This window comes from Urocitellus parryii, chromosome 5 (assembly GCF_045843805.1).
Source record: "Urocitellus parryii isolate mUroPar1 chromosome 5, mUroPar1.hap1, whole genome shotgun sequence".
In the NCBI taxonomy this organism is placed as follows: Eukaryota; Metazoa; Chordata; class Mammalia; order Rodentia; family Sciuridae; genus Urocitellus; species Urocitellus parryii.
In genome coordinates, this window is record NC_135535.1 from 37560625 (window position 1) to 37580452 (window position 19828).

The following is a 19828-nucleotide window of genomic DNA, read 5'->3' on the forward strand; positions in this document are numbered from 1 at the left end:
GGTGTCTAGAAGAGAATTTAGATAATAATTTAGGTAAGAGAGAAGCTGAAAAGTATTTTAAAATCTATGCAAAAAATCATAAGAAATAAAAGGAGAGAATGAGGTGTGAAGGTAAATGAGTATCAACCAATATTTGTGGTTAATTGAAACTGGGTCAAGGAAAGAGTTAAAGGTGTCTCAGGGGGTCTAATTTGGATGACTGCAAGTTTTCTTATAGCAGGGACTATGGAAAAGGGTTATAAAGAAAACTTGGAAGTTCAAGTCAGTAAGAACCTTTAAAATATGCAAAAATGTTAGTATAATGGCAACAAATGTAAAGAATATTCTCTGGTTGTGCATTTAATTGGAAAGACATTTACATGCAGAGCCAGAGAGATATTGGACAGTAAGCCTTAAATACCCTTTAAATTTTCACTTCTGTTCCTGCAAAAAGGCAGCTACAATGGTGAATCTCTGCAATTAAATTAAATGTTATAGCTGTTATTAATGTTTTACTATTCATGGTACACAGCAATGTAAGTGGTCAGGCCATTTTACACTTCACAAGAATACATATGACAATCCCAGGATCAGAAAACTGCCTAGATTTGCAGTGTTTTTCCCTTATACTTTAAATTGATTTCCTGATTTTCCAGATACCCAAACAGGTTATATTGAAGTGTATCCTTTGAAGGATTAGGTTAAAAAACTTTCAGCCATCTATTATCTCTATGAGAACTATGAACTCTATAAGATTGCTAGAGTAAGAAATTAAAGAATAAAGGAAGGAATAAAGAAAACTATTCTGGTTGACACAATCCAAGATGTTATTTCACATTATGCGTACTGTCGGCTAGGCATGGTAACATATGCCTGTAATCCCAGAGACTCGGTAGGCTGAGGCAGAAGGATCAAAAAATTTGAGGCTAATCTCAGCAATTTGAGTGATCCCCAATTTAGTGAGACCCTCTATCAATTTTTTTTTTTAATGAAAAGGACTGGAAATGTAGCTCAGTGACACAAATGATGTTGCTAAATTACTTGAAGGTGATTAACAGCAGTGGATTCACCTAATCCATAAATTCAATCTCCAGTACCAAAAATAAAAACAAATACTATGCTATCATCTGGGCAGGGCAGATAGGAAGATGAAATGTATGTCCTGCTATTGGCTAAGCTTTTTTTCTAGTTTGCAGAATCTCTCATAATCTTCCAGCTCCTGCTCTGTCTCCATTACATAAACAACCTATCTACAACAAAAATCAGTGCAGACTCTTTGAAGTGTGGGTCTTGAGGATCTCAGCCAGTGTCCACGTATGCAGCTCTGCTTCATAATCATTGAAAAGCCCTCACCAGAATGTCAGTACTCCTTATAAACTAACATAACCATTTAATGCTGGTCTAGATCATCCTTGGGATGATGAAAAAGTGAGAAATAATACCCCTTGGTATTTGGCTGCCCTCAAACTTACTTTTTCAAAACTTAACTCAAGCATCTCCTCCCTTTCTTCATGTTGCCCTTTGCTGTTAGTCACCCATCTTCTCTAATAAAATGGCTTTTTCTCACATCCACTAAAAATTCAAATTTCATGATGGAGGTTGATTTGACAAAAGTTGTCAAAGAAATGGTATGTCCCAAGCATCAGCTACTGTGTGCTCTTCCATCTTAGTAACATCTTCCTAAGTCTTAACTGGCAATCAATTATCTCAGTTTGCTCAGAACTAAGTCTCAGTGCCAAAACCAGGATAGCCCCCCTGTGGAAATCGAGGCACAAAGAGGGGAGGCTGCTTTCTAAAGATTGCCCTGGGATTTGTTCATGATCAACACTAGACAGTTCTAACCCTGGTTCTCGCCTTTCCTCAATGGCTCTCTGCTGAGGGTTTGGTGGTTTGATTAAGGTGTGGCATTAAATTTTACTCAGTAGGGTGCATTTGCATGTTTTAACTAGAGCGATAGCAGTCCTGAGTATGGTGGAGATGGTACTTGTAATATCTATGTCAGGGGAAGGGAGCAGTGGTAATTTCAGCAACCCCTCTCCTGTGCTAAAGCAGACCTAGAAACAAATGTGGAGAACTGGTGATCATGACACTCCGGATTAGGTAAATTGCAAGAAGTTATTTGGGGGTTCAGTGTCACACGGTGTCATGCCCTGGCAGAGCGGACAGGCACAGCACCATGCATCTCAAAAGCACAAATTACTGTGAATAATCTCAACTGCTTCATTGAAATTTACCATTCAAAAATTAACACATTGACTTAAACCTCTCATTTTCTAAGAATATTTCCCAGGCATTTTGCTCTATTTTCAAACCTCCAAAGCTCACATCTGTGCTCCTGAAGATGATTGTGGGCATCTGTATACATGTGTGTGATGGGGGCAGGTGGGCGTTCACCCTTCATCTCAACAACCATCAGGGATTTTTGTTCCTCCTTTGGGTGCCAGGGCATCAAGGGTTGTGTGGAGTTACTATAAAATGCAGCAGCTGAATTTGATTCCAATTTTAGTTCCCAGATTTGAAAGGTGGGCTGAGATCAACCAAATGTTAGATTTGTGAATATCTGATTTCTGGCACTGATTTTTATCCTAAAGCTTTTGCTCATTTTAGGCTTTCTGTCACCCCTGAGGCTACTACTAATGTGCTGCATTCTCCACTTACGTGGTTCAAAAAATTTTATAACTACTCTCTCAGGATAAAAATATGTGCAATTATATGCACTTTTTTCCACATTAACCTCCTTGCTCTTTTCTGGTGTTCGATTATTTGATGATTTCCTTCTCTCAAGATCGCTCACATTATGCAGACTCCTATCAGCTGAATCTCCTGCACACTGGTTCTTTCCTTAACCAAGTGTGACACTGGGGAGGGACTGAGAGGAATAATTTTTCATGAATAAGTAGTGATCATTTGTAATTAGCATATCAATTGTATGTATGAAAATGATGTTGCTAAATTACTTGAAGGTGATTAAAAGCAGTGAATTCACCTAAATTGTTTTATATGAGGATATATTTCTAAAATAGCATCATATACCATTAGTTGATTTTTTTCTTCCTACATAATATAAAGGAAACCTCTACCTACTCTAAAGACACTGTTACATTTTGTCACTGCTGTTATTGTCCTTGGGTATCTGAAGCCCTGTAACAATATTATCACTGAGAAAGTAGTTCAACAAAGACCTAGCATTTGTTGGACCCCTTGTAAGTGCAGGTATTATTCCAAATGCTTTGTTTACATTAAAGGTAATGGTTGTGATGATTCTATATAGCAAGTACCCTATGATATCCACTTTATAGAGGAGGAAACTGAGGCTTGAAGAACTTAATCAACTTAGCTAGGTTCACACAGCTGGTAAATGAAAAAGACCAAATCAAACTGGCTCCTTAGTTTAATAGGAAAACATTATACACACACACACACACACACACACACACACACACACATACATGTAATATAGAATGTAATGTATATTATATCTATCTGTATTACATGTGTATAATATCTACCTATATTATATGTGTATAGGTAGATAGGTAGGTATAGAATGTTTTATTATTTAAATAAGTATTTATTGGGCACATAACAGATGCTAATAAAAGGATGGATAAATGAGGCATCCTGCCCTTGGACAATCTAGTGGCAGCAGAATTATTGTGAACTGATAAATTATAGTATGCTGAGATAGATATTAGCATTTAGGCAGGAACAAAAGTGCTCTGAAAGAACATTAGCATATTGTTTCCAAGGGATAAATGTGATACTTTTAATGCACTTGCCACTTTTCTTAAGCAAAAGATAATACAGTTAGAATAGGAAAATTAACATATTTGAGAGAAGGAAAGGATCAAAGAATCATAAAGTTCTTAATATATTCTGTAGCTTGTTCATAGATAATCACTTCTTAATTAAATACAAAGACAACATAGCTGCTGCTGCTTTTTTCTTTTTTCTTTTTTTTTTTAATGAAAAAAAAATGCTGTCTATAGAGCTTACACCAAGGCAAAATGATAAGATTTCCATCACCAGACATCCTCAGTGACATCTCCTGGTTGGATTAGTTACAGTCTGAAGCACGGTATCCAAAGGCAAATCTGTGCATCAGAGAGTGACTGGCTGGGTCTGAGTTTTATACCCAGTCATAAGTATATTGCTATGAATGTTGATATGGCAAGTCTAAGAACTGCCTAGATCTCTGTATTTAAAAAGTTCTTCAGTTGACTTCTATAAACATCCAGGTTTAAAAACTACCAGTCTAAAAATTCCCATGAATAAAGAAAGTTACCTATGAAATATTTACTTTTTCTTTATTATCTTGTTTTAGACTACAGACTGGTATGAATTGGTTAGTCTTTGTGAACAGATCAATCTCAGTTCATATCTGTTTGTCCTATGTACTAGGTGGAGATCTGGAACGAATTTTTTAACCTTTTCCATTACCATTTTTATACATGAATTGTGAGGATTACATATAATTCTCATAAATCAGCTGGCCTTGCACTAAATAAGTACTCAGTAAATGTTATAATAAGATTAAACATACATGCATGCACACATTTATTTATATAAACACACATATTCTTAAAATTAAATAATTAAAACATCTTATTGGAGAACAGCAAAACTATCAAAAGAACAAAGTGATCTATCTGGCTGCAACAATCCAATTTTACATTCTTGAAAATAATACAGCCTTTTATTTATTGTTCCATAGAAAATGTCTAGGGATTTGAATTTCAGTAATGGCTTGTCTGCAAATGTCTTATCCTGTACTCTTCCTTAATTTGGGGATTAAGAATTTGTGTGTGGATAAATACAGGCAGACTTCTGTCATCCTGAAAATTCAAAGGCTTTAATGACAGCAGCAAATATTTGGTTTATCCTGTGAAAGGCACCTGAATGGATATTTATGGAATGGAAGTCTAAACCTTTTATTTTAATAAATTGTATTTAAATTTTAATAAATTTCTCCAATCCAAAAAAAAAAAAGAAAAAAAGAAAAACATCCAAAATCAATCACTATTACCTTTTGGGAAAAGAGTATGTCATTGTTTAGCTATATTGGGCCTTTTGAAAGCTGAGAATCACAGCCCACTAACAGTGACCCCTCAGGTCGACTCATGATTTTCCTTTACTGGCCAACTCACACCCTTCTGCTAGGAGTTGACATAGCTTTTCCTCATCATTAGTTTCTATCCTTTCACATCATGCAAAACTGACCTACAATGTGTGTGTTTCATTTTTGGATTCCTTGTCCTCAGAAACTAGTATAGTGTTTGGGGGGGGGGTTATTTTGTTTGTTTTAATCTTTTTTTTTTTAGATGTTGATGGACCTTTATTTGGTTCGTTTATTTATATCCGGTGCTGAGAATCAAACCCAGGGCCTCATACATGCTAGGCAAGTACTCTACCACTGAGCCACAACTCCAGCCCCAGTAATATAGTGTTTTTGAAAAAGAAGTAGGTAGTAACAATGAGTTCTAATCTAGTCTTACAACAAACAAATTTATACAACGGGCTGGGTCCCAGCTCCTCTTAGTCTCTGTTTCCTTATGTCTTAAGACAAAAAGGATATAAATGAGATTGTTTCTAAGAGACTTTTCAGATATACTGTTCAGAGTTTCTGAGCTGCTTAATTGCACTAAGATATTGTAACCTCACACTCTTAATATCCTTTACTCCCCGATAATGTCATCTGCCCTTTGGATTAAGTAAAATCCAAAGAAATGGCTGATGTCACTCAGGAGCAGACGCATACACTTGAATGTAGGTATGCCTGAAATAACCAGGAGGTATTGCCAACTCTTTGTTGTCCAACAAACGTTTTAAGCAACTTATGTCACAGCAAACTCAGCCAGGAGGATTTCCATGTAATCCCAACAGAGAAAAACCTACATACAGATTTAAGCATCTGGTAACTGAAGGGTGTAACTGATAGCAAGATTCCTTCCCAGAGCAGGCATCTCTTCTATCTGAGGTCTAACCAGAGTCAAAATGCAATTATCATGGGGGTCAAGGGGAAGCTATTCATTCATGCACAAGTTTATGTATGTAGTATAATCCAAATTCTCTCTTATTAGAGAAGATTCTCAATCAACTAGGAAATTGAACATACCAGAAATAGTAGACATTTTAATATCTCACGAAGTGTGGAAATAGAAAAGCTACTGAAACATCACAATGCAGCCGTGTTTAAAGGTGGTTCATTTGTAAGCTGCTGATTTGCTACACTTCAACAAATAAACTACCTTCAAAACTTCCTAGGGCCTACTTTCTACTACATGAGATTGCTCACCAAACAAGTGTGCATCTGATTATTCACTGAGCTATTTGTTTCCTCTGTTTCCTAAATGAAAATAGATTCTTGTAAATATTAACTTCTTATGGTTATATGCTTAGCATTTCATTAGCATGTGTTTATGAATTTTGAAAATAGTAAAAAAAAATATTTGAACTCTCCCTTCCCATATTGATTTTTGAATGTGCATTTTAAAAAGATTTGACAGCAGAAATGTTTTTCAGGACAGGAATGTCTATTTATTTCGGAGTACATTTTATTTCATTTCAGTGAAAGCTTAAGGCCAGCCTGAGCATAACTATAATTTATATAAAGTTTTTCTTTAGAGTATTTTTTTGTTTTAGGACCATAAAATATTTCCTGAGTAACTAATATATATGCTTATGTCTTCTGTATCCCCCCTCACCTTCTTAATAAAATCCAACTTTCACCAGATGTCAATTGGAAAGCCTTTTGTTAAATTAATTCATGCTAACAACTTTCTCAAATCGCAATAATAATTATAACAAAGAGATGAATAATTACAAGCAAGGGAATGAAACCAAAAAGCACAGAATTTCAGGTTTTTAATTTTAAAGTTGGAAGCCTTTCCAGGTGTCCCCGAGCCATATACGAACCACATTCTCATCTGTGAGACCGTTGTCACAAGATTTCAGAGATTACTCAAGTTGTTACAAGGAATGATTCCTAAATCAGGAGGGCTTTCTATATAGTTTGAGTAACAACAACAACAAAAAAAAACTGGCTTAACTATATACAAATAATCTATCAAGTTTCAAAACAGGTTTTAAATATTTAGCAAGAAATAAAGTATGCTTTCTATAAGACTAAGGAATAGATAAAGTCAAAAGCAGAAATATATGCCAAACCTTCAGGGTATAAGGGATACTCAGTAATGAGTGTTTGCACATCAACATATACACTTTAACTGAGCATCTTTTGGCTTTTTTTTTAAATTCACTGAGCAAGACTTCCAAGAGTAGGTGGTATGCATTTTTGTTCTTACCATAAAATGGAAAGAAAAAACAAGGGGGGAAAAGCTACCTTATTCTCATTAAGAAATTATACAGAGGAACTGAAGGCACCCCAGAAAATTAACAAATAATAGGTTAAGGAGACAAGTATATACCTTCAAAATTACAAAGCAGGCAAAGCAGGTAGAAAAAGAGAACTATCCAGGATGGGCCTTAACTCTATGATCACTATTATGGTAGGAAAACTTGGTGATTTGCTTGTCTTAAGATGCTGAAAACAATTTAAAAACAAAGTTGATTGTCTGAAATAATTAATTCTATGAGTATGCTTATATGAATTCAAACCCATCTCTAAAATTCATCTGAGTTTCTGAATAATGATCAGTTCTCTAATTTGTGTTATTTGATTTACTAAAGATATTTTCAGTAGTAGAAATGAAGTCGGTTGCAGTCCAGATCTCATATAATGGTTCTGTACCCTGATGGGGAACACAGAGGAAGCTAAGAGTCCATCAAGAGACCTGTTGATTCTGGTGAGCCCCAAAGGGATGGGAGCTGAGTCAACATGTAATCTATGGATTAAAAACATCAAGACCAAAATTCTAAGTTTGAAGACCGTAGAGTCTGCTCTCTGTAAATTGTTGTATGGGAGAGGATAACTTCACTTCGATAGTTCCCAGGGCTGAGTATGGACATCATGGCTATTATTTCTGTCAACCCTTTGCCCCTGCCATGAAAGCCCATGCCCTGCATTAGTACCACAGCCCTCCCGTGGCAGCTCTGAATCACAGGCACAGTGCCTAAAAAGAGATAATGGGCCTCTCACAGTCTGGCCTAGAATCTACAACCTATTAAATGAAAGCAAATAGAACAAAAGCCAAAAAAAAAAAAAGTCTGGAAACTAATCAACTGGCCTAGAAAAGGAGTGAACCAGCGTTATTAAAACATATAAACATGCAACTTTTAATATTAAAAAAGAAATTATGCACAACCGAATCACCAAGTTTTCCTTTAAAAGGAAAATTTCATACCGTATCAAATTCTGTTGGTACAAATTACAAAGAAATTACAAGCACACAGAAAACAGAGTTTATATTGTGTAATATTTTCAAAGTTTTCCTCTCTCTTTCATGTTGTTCCAAAGAATTTAGTAGATTAAATACTTAATAAAAGTCTGCTAAGAGACTATGTTCATGATTGAATGAATAATTAAAAGAATGAATTAATCAACAAATGTACCTATTTTCCTAGACTTTAACCACAGATAAAAATTCACTCTACCTAAAACCTCTTTAAAACCTCTGCTTACTGTGCAATCCAGACATGGAGCATTGGTTATATAAGTTGCCTCCAGGGCTCACTGTGCCCAATTTTTAAACCCTTATTATCTGTGCTATACTCCAACAAATGATAAGCCGAGCTTTTACAAGCTGCCAGTGACAATATTGTTGCTAAATTCAAACCTTTTCTTCCTCAGTTCACATTCACCTTTCTGAAGCAAGGGTTAGAATTGGACATAATCCTTTAAGTTTCCAAATCTGTAGAGTAGTGGTAATTATGAATCTCATATTACAATTGATATGAGCTTCAGATGTGAATTACTGTGTTTTTTGGTAGCTTAAGCCGATATCCATGTCAAGTGTCCCCCTTCCAATTAGGCTATGAAAATGTAATCTCAACCAACTGTACTTGGCCTCCTCTGCCACCCAGTGCCACTCAGATGTTCCGATGATCTTTAAGCTTATCTCAGTTCCTAGATATCAAATCATTCAGCCAATTTTTCTTGAAATTTTATTGAAGAAGTTAGGCACAAAGGCCTTTACACTACAATCTTGTAAATTATTGGTCATGTCACCCACCCTAGGAATCAGCTGAGAGGAATGAGAAGCAGTCTCATTTCTTTGTAGGGTCCCACAAAATCTGGTTACTATCTCAAAATTAAAAAAAAAAATAGAAAGGGGTAGCAATGTAGCTCAGCAGTAGAGTGCTTCATGAGATATGGTGCTCAATCCCCAGTACCACACCGAAAAAAGGAAAAGAAATCCCTTTCAAAATGTTAGCATTTCTTTTATATTATTTTTAACCCTCCTGACTTGAATCCCTAATCTGATCCATTCTCTGTCCTGATGAAGCCTAACAGGCTCACAGTTCATCTATGAACATAATAAATGATGGTGATAGTATTATATCCCACTTGCTGTGCTTGCTTCAACTTTTAAATTCTGGACTTTCGATAGGATACTAATTTCAGTTCAGTCTCCCAGGGAAGAGAACATGGAAGGACTTCCCTGTAACAAACGTCCTTGTCTTTTCAGAGCGTGGAAGGAGAGCACCATGAGAAAGCTGTGGAACTACTCAAGGCTGCAAAGGACAGTGTCAAGCTGGTGGTCCGATACACCCCGAAAGTCCTGGAAGAAATGGAGGCTCGCTTTGAGAAGCTGCGGACAGCCCGGCGTAGGCAACAGCAGCAATTGCTCATTCAACAGCAGCAGCAGCAGCAGCAACAAACACAGCAAAACCACATGTCCTAGGTGAGCAGTGCCTGGTTCTGTATAAGGAAGGTACCTTAGATGCGATCGAAATTGTTGTTTTTAAAAATACAATTCCCTAACTGAAACAACATCACTACATCTAATAGTCCAAACAAAATCAATCAAAAGACAAGGATGTCAAAAAAAGTAAGCATATATCACATAGTTTTTTGTTTGTTTGTTTTTTATGGGTGAATCAATATAGTCTCAAGGAATGTTAAAGAAATTAATATATTTTGGGAGGGGCAAGTACAGATTCTAAGATGCCTTTATACAATTAGGAAATGCAGTCTCTGTGCTAATCTGGATCTACGCGTACAAACTGCACAACCTTACAGTGCTGGCCTTGTGAAGATCTTGAGAATAAAAATAAAATTTATGGGAAATATGTTCCATCTAGAAGAATGAAGTAGAGATTTGCCAGTGCTCAGGATCTGAGAGATCTTGAAGTTCATCTTTGTTATTCATTTAAAATAGGTATCTAAGACTCTCTTTCTGAACTCCACTTGGTGACTCAGATGCTAAATCAAGTGTTGCTGTGTATTTCCAAGAAAATTGAAGGAAAAAATATTGACAGTAAGAGTCACCATCATTGAAGTGCCCATTGTGTTCGAGGCCCTTACACACATTATCCCTAATACTATGAAAAAAATCCTTCAAGGCAAGTGTCATTAAATCCTGCCTCTTTGGATGAACAACCTGATATTGCAGTAATTTCACTGGATTCCTCATAAACCCATTTACAGGAAGCACAGAATTATTTTTCTCTTACTCTACCGTGTACTTTATCTGCCAATAATATCAGATGTTCTGAAGTTACCTACATTTTTCTTGCTATTCTTTGGAAAAGACAGTTTATATCATCAAGTACCTTTGCACTACAATGTATGCAGGTGTGTATTTGAAATGAGGCTCAAATATTCTTGGAAAAATGATGATGGTAGGTTTGAGTTATTTCATATTATATTACAAATTGCACAACCAGGGACATTGGATATAACATGAAGTTTTCAGATTTTTGTGACTCTTATGAAAAGGAGAGGCTATGTAGGGGAGTTTTAAAAAAATGTACAGGATTTATCCTCTGACACTCTTGGAAATTTAACCATCTATCTCCCATAGCCTGCTGCTTTTATTAGACATACTATGGCTTTTATCTTTTTCTAGAACTACATTTTCATTCTAAAATGTGTATTTATTCAACAATAAACTCCTCCTTGGCACTCCCGTGGGCCAGGCTTGTTCAAGGAGTTTCAGGAGCAAGCATGAGCAACGTCCTAGATCTCATGATGTTGACAGTCTGGTGGAAGAGAAATTTATTTTAAAAAAATGTAAATTGAACACTTCCTATTGGGACCAGTGGTTTACACAGTTAGAGAGTAATTAAGGCTGTCTGAATAGAGACTGGTGAGTGGAGACTTCGGGCTCGGTTGTCAGGAGAGACCTCTCAAAGGAGAAAATATTTAAGATGAAACTGAACAAAGAGGAGAAGCCACAAAGAGAGACTAAGAGGAGGAAATAGCCAGTACAGTGGTGCACAAGCTACTTGATGTTTGAGGAATAAAGAAAACCTGGGTAGTTAGGGGCTAGAGAGGGAGGAGGAAAGGCAGTAGTGGTTTAAAGGGCACCAAGATGGGTGGGGGCCAGCCACAGAGTGCTTTGCAAAGCCCCAGGTAAATGAGGTGCAGTGGAAGACCCTGAAGATTTTAAAGCAAAAGAGCGACCAGAATTTATGTACCATAGAGATCATTCTAGCTGCTGTGAAAATGATGATTGCAGCGTAAGAGTGGAAGCAGAGCCAACTAGAAAACACAGTGGTCCAGGCAAGAGATGCGGTGGCTTCTGCTAGATGATGTGGTTACGATGGAGCTCTGTGGACAGACCAGAAAATGTCATTTCACCCATAGTCTTCACTTCTGTTACCCAGCTGTACTTTCAGAATCCTTCAAAGGTCTTTTCTTGGTAGTAATAACAATCCACTCTGTAACACCAATGAGTTTTCTGTTAATCCTATTGTTTCTTCCATCTTTGGTTATACATAGACTTATACCAATTCTCCTCATTGATTTACAGCACTGGCCCTGAGTAAGATTGTTCAGATAGTGTTCTGAAAGAAAAAAAATTGCCATTTCGACTTCTGAGATCTTTCTAAAAGTTTCCAATATTATGTTCATTCAGTTAATTAAGTATATGGTGGGACCATATACTAAATTTCATTTCTCTATTTCATCAGCCCTCATTTAATCACCTCTGAATTTCCTATTGGTTCATTACAAGAGACCAACATCTTTCACGAAAGCTGTTTGCAAACTGTTTTGTTTTGCGTTATTGTGCAGGATATATTAGAGTTCTATTTATGTGGATATGAAATTTATACTTATGCCTGTCAAGATGGCACTTGCAGTACACACAGCCAAGGCCCCTAGAGATGAAACCATACTGACCATTTCAAGTACAAGTAAAACACACCCAAGTCATGTTATCCCTGGATTTTGTGGTTAATTCAGTCAAAGAGACCTACATTGGTTCTTATTTAATTTTTAATTAATTCAATTTTTAAGCATCAAATGGGATTTGTTACACTTGTTAGCTTATACTACAGTTGTTTTTAAGAAGAAATGTCAAGTTTATTTGACCTATTTAATTTGGAACAGATCTCAGATTTTTTTTTTTAAAGGTCAACCAGTCAAGCAAAGACTAGGTAAAGCAAAATATTGTTAGAAATTGTCTTATTATTTTCTATGCTCAAAATCAGAAATAATTTCTTTTCTCTGAGATGGTATCAAGTATGAAGGAACTAGCAATGGTAAACGGGGGATAAAAATGACAAAGGGGTTGAATACCACTAGTGTGTGAGAAATTTTTCTCTTAGGCCTCTTCTGAATTTTAAATTCTCCTGAAGTAATGATCTGTTGTATTTCTCCCTTACTTCTGCTTGATAACTCACAAAAAGGTTATATTTCCCAAACTGTAGAAAAACAAAAAGTACGGTACATTTTCATAATAGAAATCTAAACACAAAATGTAAATGTAGGAATTTTTCCTGCTATACCATTTTCTTTGAGAAAGTGTTACATTTATGCAGCTTTTAGCATCTTAGTTTTAAAATGTGATTTTTTTGTATACATTCACATTTCACTCATATTCCCAAAGAATAAAAGCAAGAAAGAAGAGGAATACTTCTTGAGATATCAACATTCCCCCCCAAATCAAGAATAAACTGTTGTCTTTGCTGGATGCAGGGTGGAGAATTCATTACATTCAAAACCATGCTAAGTATCTTCAGATTTATAAAGTAGCTGCATTTTTCAGTGGCCTTGCTGGCTCTCTTCAGACCTCGATTTTCTTTGCTTTGTTCACTATTGAAATCATGCTGTGCCATCTATTACCATTACTATTGCCATCTATGTTGTGGTCCTGATGATCTGATCCAGGGGTTCATTACCAAAATCACCATCCCAGTCACTAGGAGAACCAGGTTCCAGAGAAAGACCCTGATAAAAATAAATCTAAGGAACTTAGAAATGCCAGTCAGAATTAATGAATACCAAGAACTTCTCCAAGAGCTTCATATATATTAAACCACTTAATCTTCACAGCAGCCTTATTAGGTTTAGGTACTATTTTTAATCTCATTTTTGAGTAGGGAATGGAGGCATATAGGAGTTCTTAAAGTGTATGAAATGTTTCACAGCTAGCAAATGCCAGGGGTGGGATTCAAACCCAGGATCTTGATCATAACCACTCTGGCTCACTCTACCCCTCTGTTTAAAGGAACTTGACCTTTGATTTTCTGATTTCAGTTCACAGCGTCCTTCATGAACTTTCTAGGGATTCAGTCTGATGCTGCTTATTAAAGGTGTCCAAATTTCCCTCACCACTGACCTCCAAAAGAGTTCACCATACTTCATAGACCTTCATCATTTCAAACCTTTCTTTGGCTGCCATGAAGTCGTCACAAATTTAGTGGTGAAAAAAATAACAACACGATGTATTATCTTCTAATTCTATAGGATTCAGCACAATCCATCTCAGAATTTCAGTGTCATTTTTCCCCAAAATAGAAAAATATTCCAAAATGTGCATGAATCCTTGAATAGCTAAAGCAGTCCTGAGCAAAAAGAACAAAGCTAGAAGCATCACACTATGTGACTTCAAAATCTATGTGGCTCAGGTGGTAGTGTACTCACCTAGCATGCATGAGGCACTGGGTTCGATTCTCAGCACCACATAAAAAATACATAAAATAAAGATATGTGTCCACCTAAAACTAAAAAATAAATATTAAAATAATCTATTACAAAACTGTAGTAATCAAAACAGCATGGTAAGCCGGGCCCAGTGTCACACTCCTGTAATCCCTCAGACTTAGGAAGCTAAAGCAGGAGGATGGCAAGTTCAAAGCCAGCTTCAGCAACTTAGCAAGGCCCTAAGCAACTTAACAAGGCCCTAAGCAAATTAGCAAGACACTGTCTCAAAATTAACCATAAACAGGGCTGATGAAGTAGTTTAGTGGTTAAGCACCTCTGGGTTCAATCCCAGCATAAAAAAAAAAAAAGAAAAGAATAAGAAAGAAAGAATTATGCCAAATAAATAGCTTTACTTTTATATTCATATATTCATTTCAGTGTTATTCACAATACCTAAGATAAGTATGCAACCTAAGTGTTCATTGTCAGATGACTGAATAAACAAAATCTTATATATATACACAATGGAATATTATTAAGCTTTAAAGAGGAAAAATTCTGTCATTTCCAACACAATGGTTGAACTTGGAAGACATTATGCTAAAATAAAATAAGCCAGGCTCAGAAAGATGAATGCCATGTAATCTCACTTAGGTGTGGAATCTAAAACATTGAACTCACCGAAGCAGAGAATAGAATGATGGCAACTAGAGGCTGGGGAAGGGGCCAATGGGAAAAGGGAGATAATCAAAAGATACAAGTTTCAGCAAGGCAGGGGGAATAAGCTTTAGTGATCTATTGCAGAGGATGTGGACTATAATAAATAACCATGCCTTGTATAGTTCAACATTGCTTATAGAGTAGATATTAAACGTTTTCACTGCACAGACAAAAATGATAAGCTTGTGAGGTGAGGGATTTGTTAATTAGCCTGGTTTAATCATTCCACATTATAAACATATATCAAAACCACATTGTACCTCATAAATATATATATATATATATATATATATATATATACACATATATATAATTATTTGCAATGAAAAAATAAAATTTTTAAAAATACTCTTGTATTATGTAGAATGGAAGTCCAGCAGTCTCATGAGGACTAGGGAAACTCTATGAACAAATTCATTTAAGTCTCTGTCTCCTTGCCTCTTCCTCTATCTTCAAAAACTAGCAATGGTTGGGGGGTGGGGGTCAGATATTTCCTGTAGCCCTGCTGTTACCTCTGTTTCCATTGTCACATCTCTTCCTCTCACTCTCTTCTATCTTCCACTTTTGTTGTTATTGCTTATAAAAATTCTGGTTGAATTGACTGATATTGATTTCCAATATTTTCTAATTATGAAAATAATATGTTCACTGCAGAAGTTTTAGACAGTACAGAAGTATAAAGAAAAAAATCAACCATTCAGGAAAATCTCCCTTCATTTTAGCGTCCATTCTTTGTTTATTTCTATATATTTAAGATTCCATGTACTTATGTATGTATGAGCTTATTTTCATATAGGCTCATACCCCATGTTCTTAATATTAACCTGATGTTTTAAAACTCAACACTATGATGCATACTAGTAAATTTAGATCCACATTTTCTGAGTGTCCATCTTATAGATGGGCATTAAGGTTATTAAATTTTTTATACCTTATTGGATTTGATTTGCTGATATTTTTGTTGAATCTTCATTCATGAAAAGTATCAGTCTGTAGCTTTCTTTTCCTGTATGTCTTTGTCTGATTTTGGTATTAGGGTAATGCTGGTCATACAAAATGAGTTAGGAAGTGTTACCTGTGCTTTTATCTTCTGAAAGAGGTAGTAGAGAATTGTTAGAATTTTTATTTTGATAGAATTACCAAATAAAGCTGTCTGGGTCTGGTGCTTTCTGTTTGGGGAGTTACTAGTTGTCAGATTATCTTTTCTTGTATGAGTTTTGGCAGTCAGTGTCTTTCAAAGAATCAGTTCATTTCAAGTATTTTATCAAGATCTTAAATAGTTATAATATTCTTTTATTGTCTTTTTAATGCCCAGAAGATTTGAGTGATGTCTCCTCTTTCACTCTTGATAGTAGTAACTTGTATCCTCTTTTTCTCCTTAGTTAGCCTGGAAAGAAGTTTATTAATTGCACTGATTTTTTTTTTAAATGAACCAGGTTTGGGTTTCATTGATTTTTCCTATTTTCCTGTTTTCCATTTTATTAGTTTCTGCTCCACTTATTATTTCTTTTCTTCTGCTTACTATGGATTTAATTTGTCCTTTTTTTTTTCTAGTTTCCAAAGGTGGAAGCTTATGTTACTAGAAGCCACACCAAGGAATCCTGTATTTGGTCCCCTGCCTACATAAGAAATGATCAAACAATATAAAAAGAAAAATGAATTTAATTTAATTGTAGCTTGCCCCAAACTGCGAAGGTAGCTAATTCATAGGCCCTAAAAGTGGTTACAATTTACAGAAATAAAAGCCAGAGAATGTACACATGTAGACTTAGCTAGATCATGCTAGCCAGAGTATGTCAGAAATCTAGGCTTTTCAACCCTTGCTGGCATCTGCACAGCCTTTGGGGACAATGTCTCAGTTCCCATTGTCAGTATGAGGAAACTGATATTGAACAATAACTTTTACCAGGAAATGGAAGGGAAACAATCAATTTGGAGCTTTTAAATTTTAAAGGAGTTCTGTTATACTTAGGTAATTGCTATTAGATCTTTCTTCTTTTGTAACATCCTCATCCAATGCCATAAACTTCCATCTATACACCAATTTCACTGCATCCCAGCATTTTGATAAGCTATGTTTTCTTCTTCATTTCGTTCTAAGCATGTTTTAATTTCAGAGTACTTCTTTGTCCTATCCCTCTTCCACTTTCACAGTGGGCCCTAGATGTATGCTATTCTATCTTTAATATCAACTGATCCGCAACCGTAATTCCATCTACAACTTTAATTTCCCAATGACATGTAATCAACACATTTACAGGTTCTGAAGAAGAGGACATGGAACTGTTCAGGGCTTGGGGAGGCACTATCACAATGGCTCACTTAGTGTTGGCAAAGCAATTGGATTAAGAAAATCCACACTAAGATAGAAAAGAGGATTTTGCTTAAGAAAATGAAATGCTAACCTGTTGAATTATGAATGATAGGCCTGAGGGAAATAATAAGAACATTTGGTGCAGACAGTTCATCCCAGAGGTATTTTGGAGACCTACACGGGGAAACCAGTGCCCTCCCAATCGTCAATGTATCTCTTACTGCTCTGCTGCATGGATGAAGAGCTCCAAGCCTCTTAGCAAGACTCACCCTTTCTGAGTCTCATTCCCTCAAAACATGTGACACATTATAATTTAATTAATAAAAAACTCAGTCTCTAGATCTTTGTCACCTAGCAGCTGAGTGACCTTTAGGAAGTTATTCAGTCAGAAACTCAGTAAAGCAGTCTGTTGTGGATATTAAATAAGAAAAAAATATATATATGTAAGGTTCTTAGCAAAATATGTGGCCATTAGTGTCAACCCGATAAGTTTTGGTCAGCAACAGCAATAGTAGTAGTAGAATACTGTAATAGTTAAAAGTGTTAATGACATGCCAGCTGTTTTAATTGTGTTCCTGTTAAGAGATACCTAAGGAAGCACAGTGGCCTCACATGTGATTTTCAGTCCACTCTGGAAGCCCCAGTGGGCTATTATCACCTCTCTAGAAGGCATGGTAGCTGGAGAGTGATAGTACAGAATAGGCTAGACAATTTTGTTAAATATCTGTTTTGTAAATGATTTTCAGTATCCATTAAAAATAGCAGCAGCTTTCAACACAAAGATTGGAAACCACAGTTCCTTCTGAAGGAAATGACTCCATCATGGTGGAAAAGTGACAGGCTTAGGGGAAGTGTTTAAGGAAGCAGCTCCCCCAAATCTGCTGGCGTGGACACGTTCTAGTTCGAGTTCTCTTCTAAATAGGGTCGGGCTGACCTTGTAGGAGGAGAGACAGGCTTAACGTGTGCTTCAGAGAAGGGACATTGGTGCTTCTAGCTTGTCAGCAAGAGGCTTTGCTGTTTTGTTTCTCAACAAAACCACACTAAATGCCTGGAGAGTTATAATATAAATGTTATTTATATTTTGCCTGCATGAAGAGAAATAGAATCATCATGGTGAGAAGAAATGTTCTATATTTAAAATGTTTCCAAATGGTGCTTTTTAAATTTTGTTTGGGGGAATGACTGTGGCTTTTCCAGCCTCATTCGATAATTACTTCCTTTACAAACATCAAATGATCTTTTTTCATGTGTGTAAGATTGTGCATGAATGACAGCACCCAAAATAATTCTTGCCGTTCTCACACAGCACATGCTCCTTTGATATTTTTAGCATATCAGTAGTTGATAAATGAATACTAATCACTGATTTCACTCTTTTCCCCTCTTGCAGGCCCTTGCAGGAAAGCTACTTGATCCAACATCTAATAGTCACAAGTCTGAAAAACGTGCTTCAGAATCCCAGCACATAGTAAAGGAAAAGACAACACTGATAATTATACCTGTCAAGAAGCTGTGAACACATGGTGTATAAAGTCTTTACCACGGCAACTCGACACCTTCTTTCTCTGGGCTTGAGCCACCCTGTCGCCCCCCACCCCTCCCTGTTCACTGGCTCTTTACACACACAGACCTTCCATTCACTGCAGTGAGAATCCTCAGTGTGTAGAAGGAGAGATGCTCTCCAGTCTGCAGACTGAAACAGTATGAGAAGAGTAAAGTCTGTGACTTTGGAATAAATCACCAGGGCCAGGATGAAGTGAGCCTTTGGTCTATAGCTTTTCCAGAGATTAGCAAGCCCCTCCTCAGGCCCTAGTTCAAACTGTATCAGTTCAAGGTGGTCGTCACTTGAAAGAATCCTACACTCTGCCCTTGGCCCTGGCCCCTCCACAGTCCACATTGCTGAGTTGTCCGAGTTGGAATTCCAGTTCATTGCGCACTCAACCTCTACCCTCCTTTGGAAAATGGCAAGTTATTACACTGTATTTATAGTCTCTTCATGCTCTAGAAGCACCTGGCTTTTTATTTTCTGTTTCCATGAATTTTATTATGCATTAACAGAGTGGGACACTTTTAGCTCAAATTTTAGTTTGCTAAAAACAAAGGTAGGAACTCTAGTACTATACTTATTTTAATTCAAGTATGGTTTGTATCTATTATTAATTCTAACAGAATATAATGTATATTTATTCCACTATATATATACATATATACATATATATATATATATATATATTATCAGAATACATTTGTTACAACTTAGATTCTTTTCTTACCAAGCATTATGACTCTGGTGAAAGAATACTAGGAAAAGAACTAGCTTTGTGAAAGGATCCTCACATCACAAATACAACCCTGCTCTCAATTTTAATTTTTGTTAAGTTTTATATTTTTGATTGTTAAGCTCTGGAGAAATCCAAACGCTGCATACACAGATGTACTGTCATGAAAGTCTTTAAAATTTGATGCTTTGAAGCTTACGAGATATATCACATAAAGTTTAGATCAGTTTCCCCAAATATAAAATATATGTTTTTGGCAGTCTAAGAGCAATCAAAAGTATTATTATTTTTTTCAATGAAGCATATCGAAACCAGAAACCAGTGTTATCAATATTGTGAATGGTGCATGCTGCTTCTTCCAGAGGGAAAGATTACTTAGGTCTTTTATGGAGCCACTTACAGAGATCACAATGTTTGACTCCTGATAACTCTAGGCACCTAATCTGATTTTACATCATGGAACGAATAAGAAGCAATCATTATTTCAGCACTTACTGCCTTAAGCACAAAGCTGTAGCTGAAAACATAATAATTGCCCAGTTA

General features: G+C 36.2%; 1 protein-coding gene across 1 annotated transcript in view; it reads left to right on the top strand.

Moving 5' to 3' along the window:
* The window catches only part of Lin7a (lin-7 cell polarity scaffold A), a 130423-nt gene extending 111963 nt beyond the window's left edge, over positions 1-18460 (top strand). The window contains exons 5-6 of the mRNA XM_026391417.2: positions 9567-9782; positions 18397-18460. Coding sequence (XP_026247202.1) covers positions 9567-9782 — 216 coding nt within the window. The 3' untranslated portion in view covers positions 18397-18460. The remainder of the gene's footprint in view (positions 1-9566; positions 9783-18396) is intronic.
* The last annotated feature ends 1368 nt before the right edge of the window (positions 18461-19828 follow it).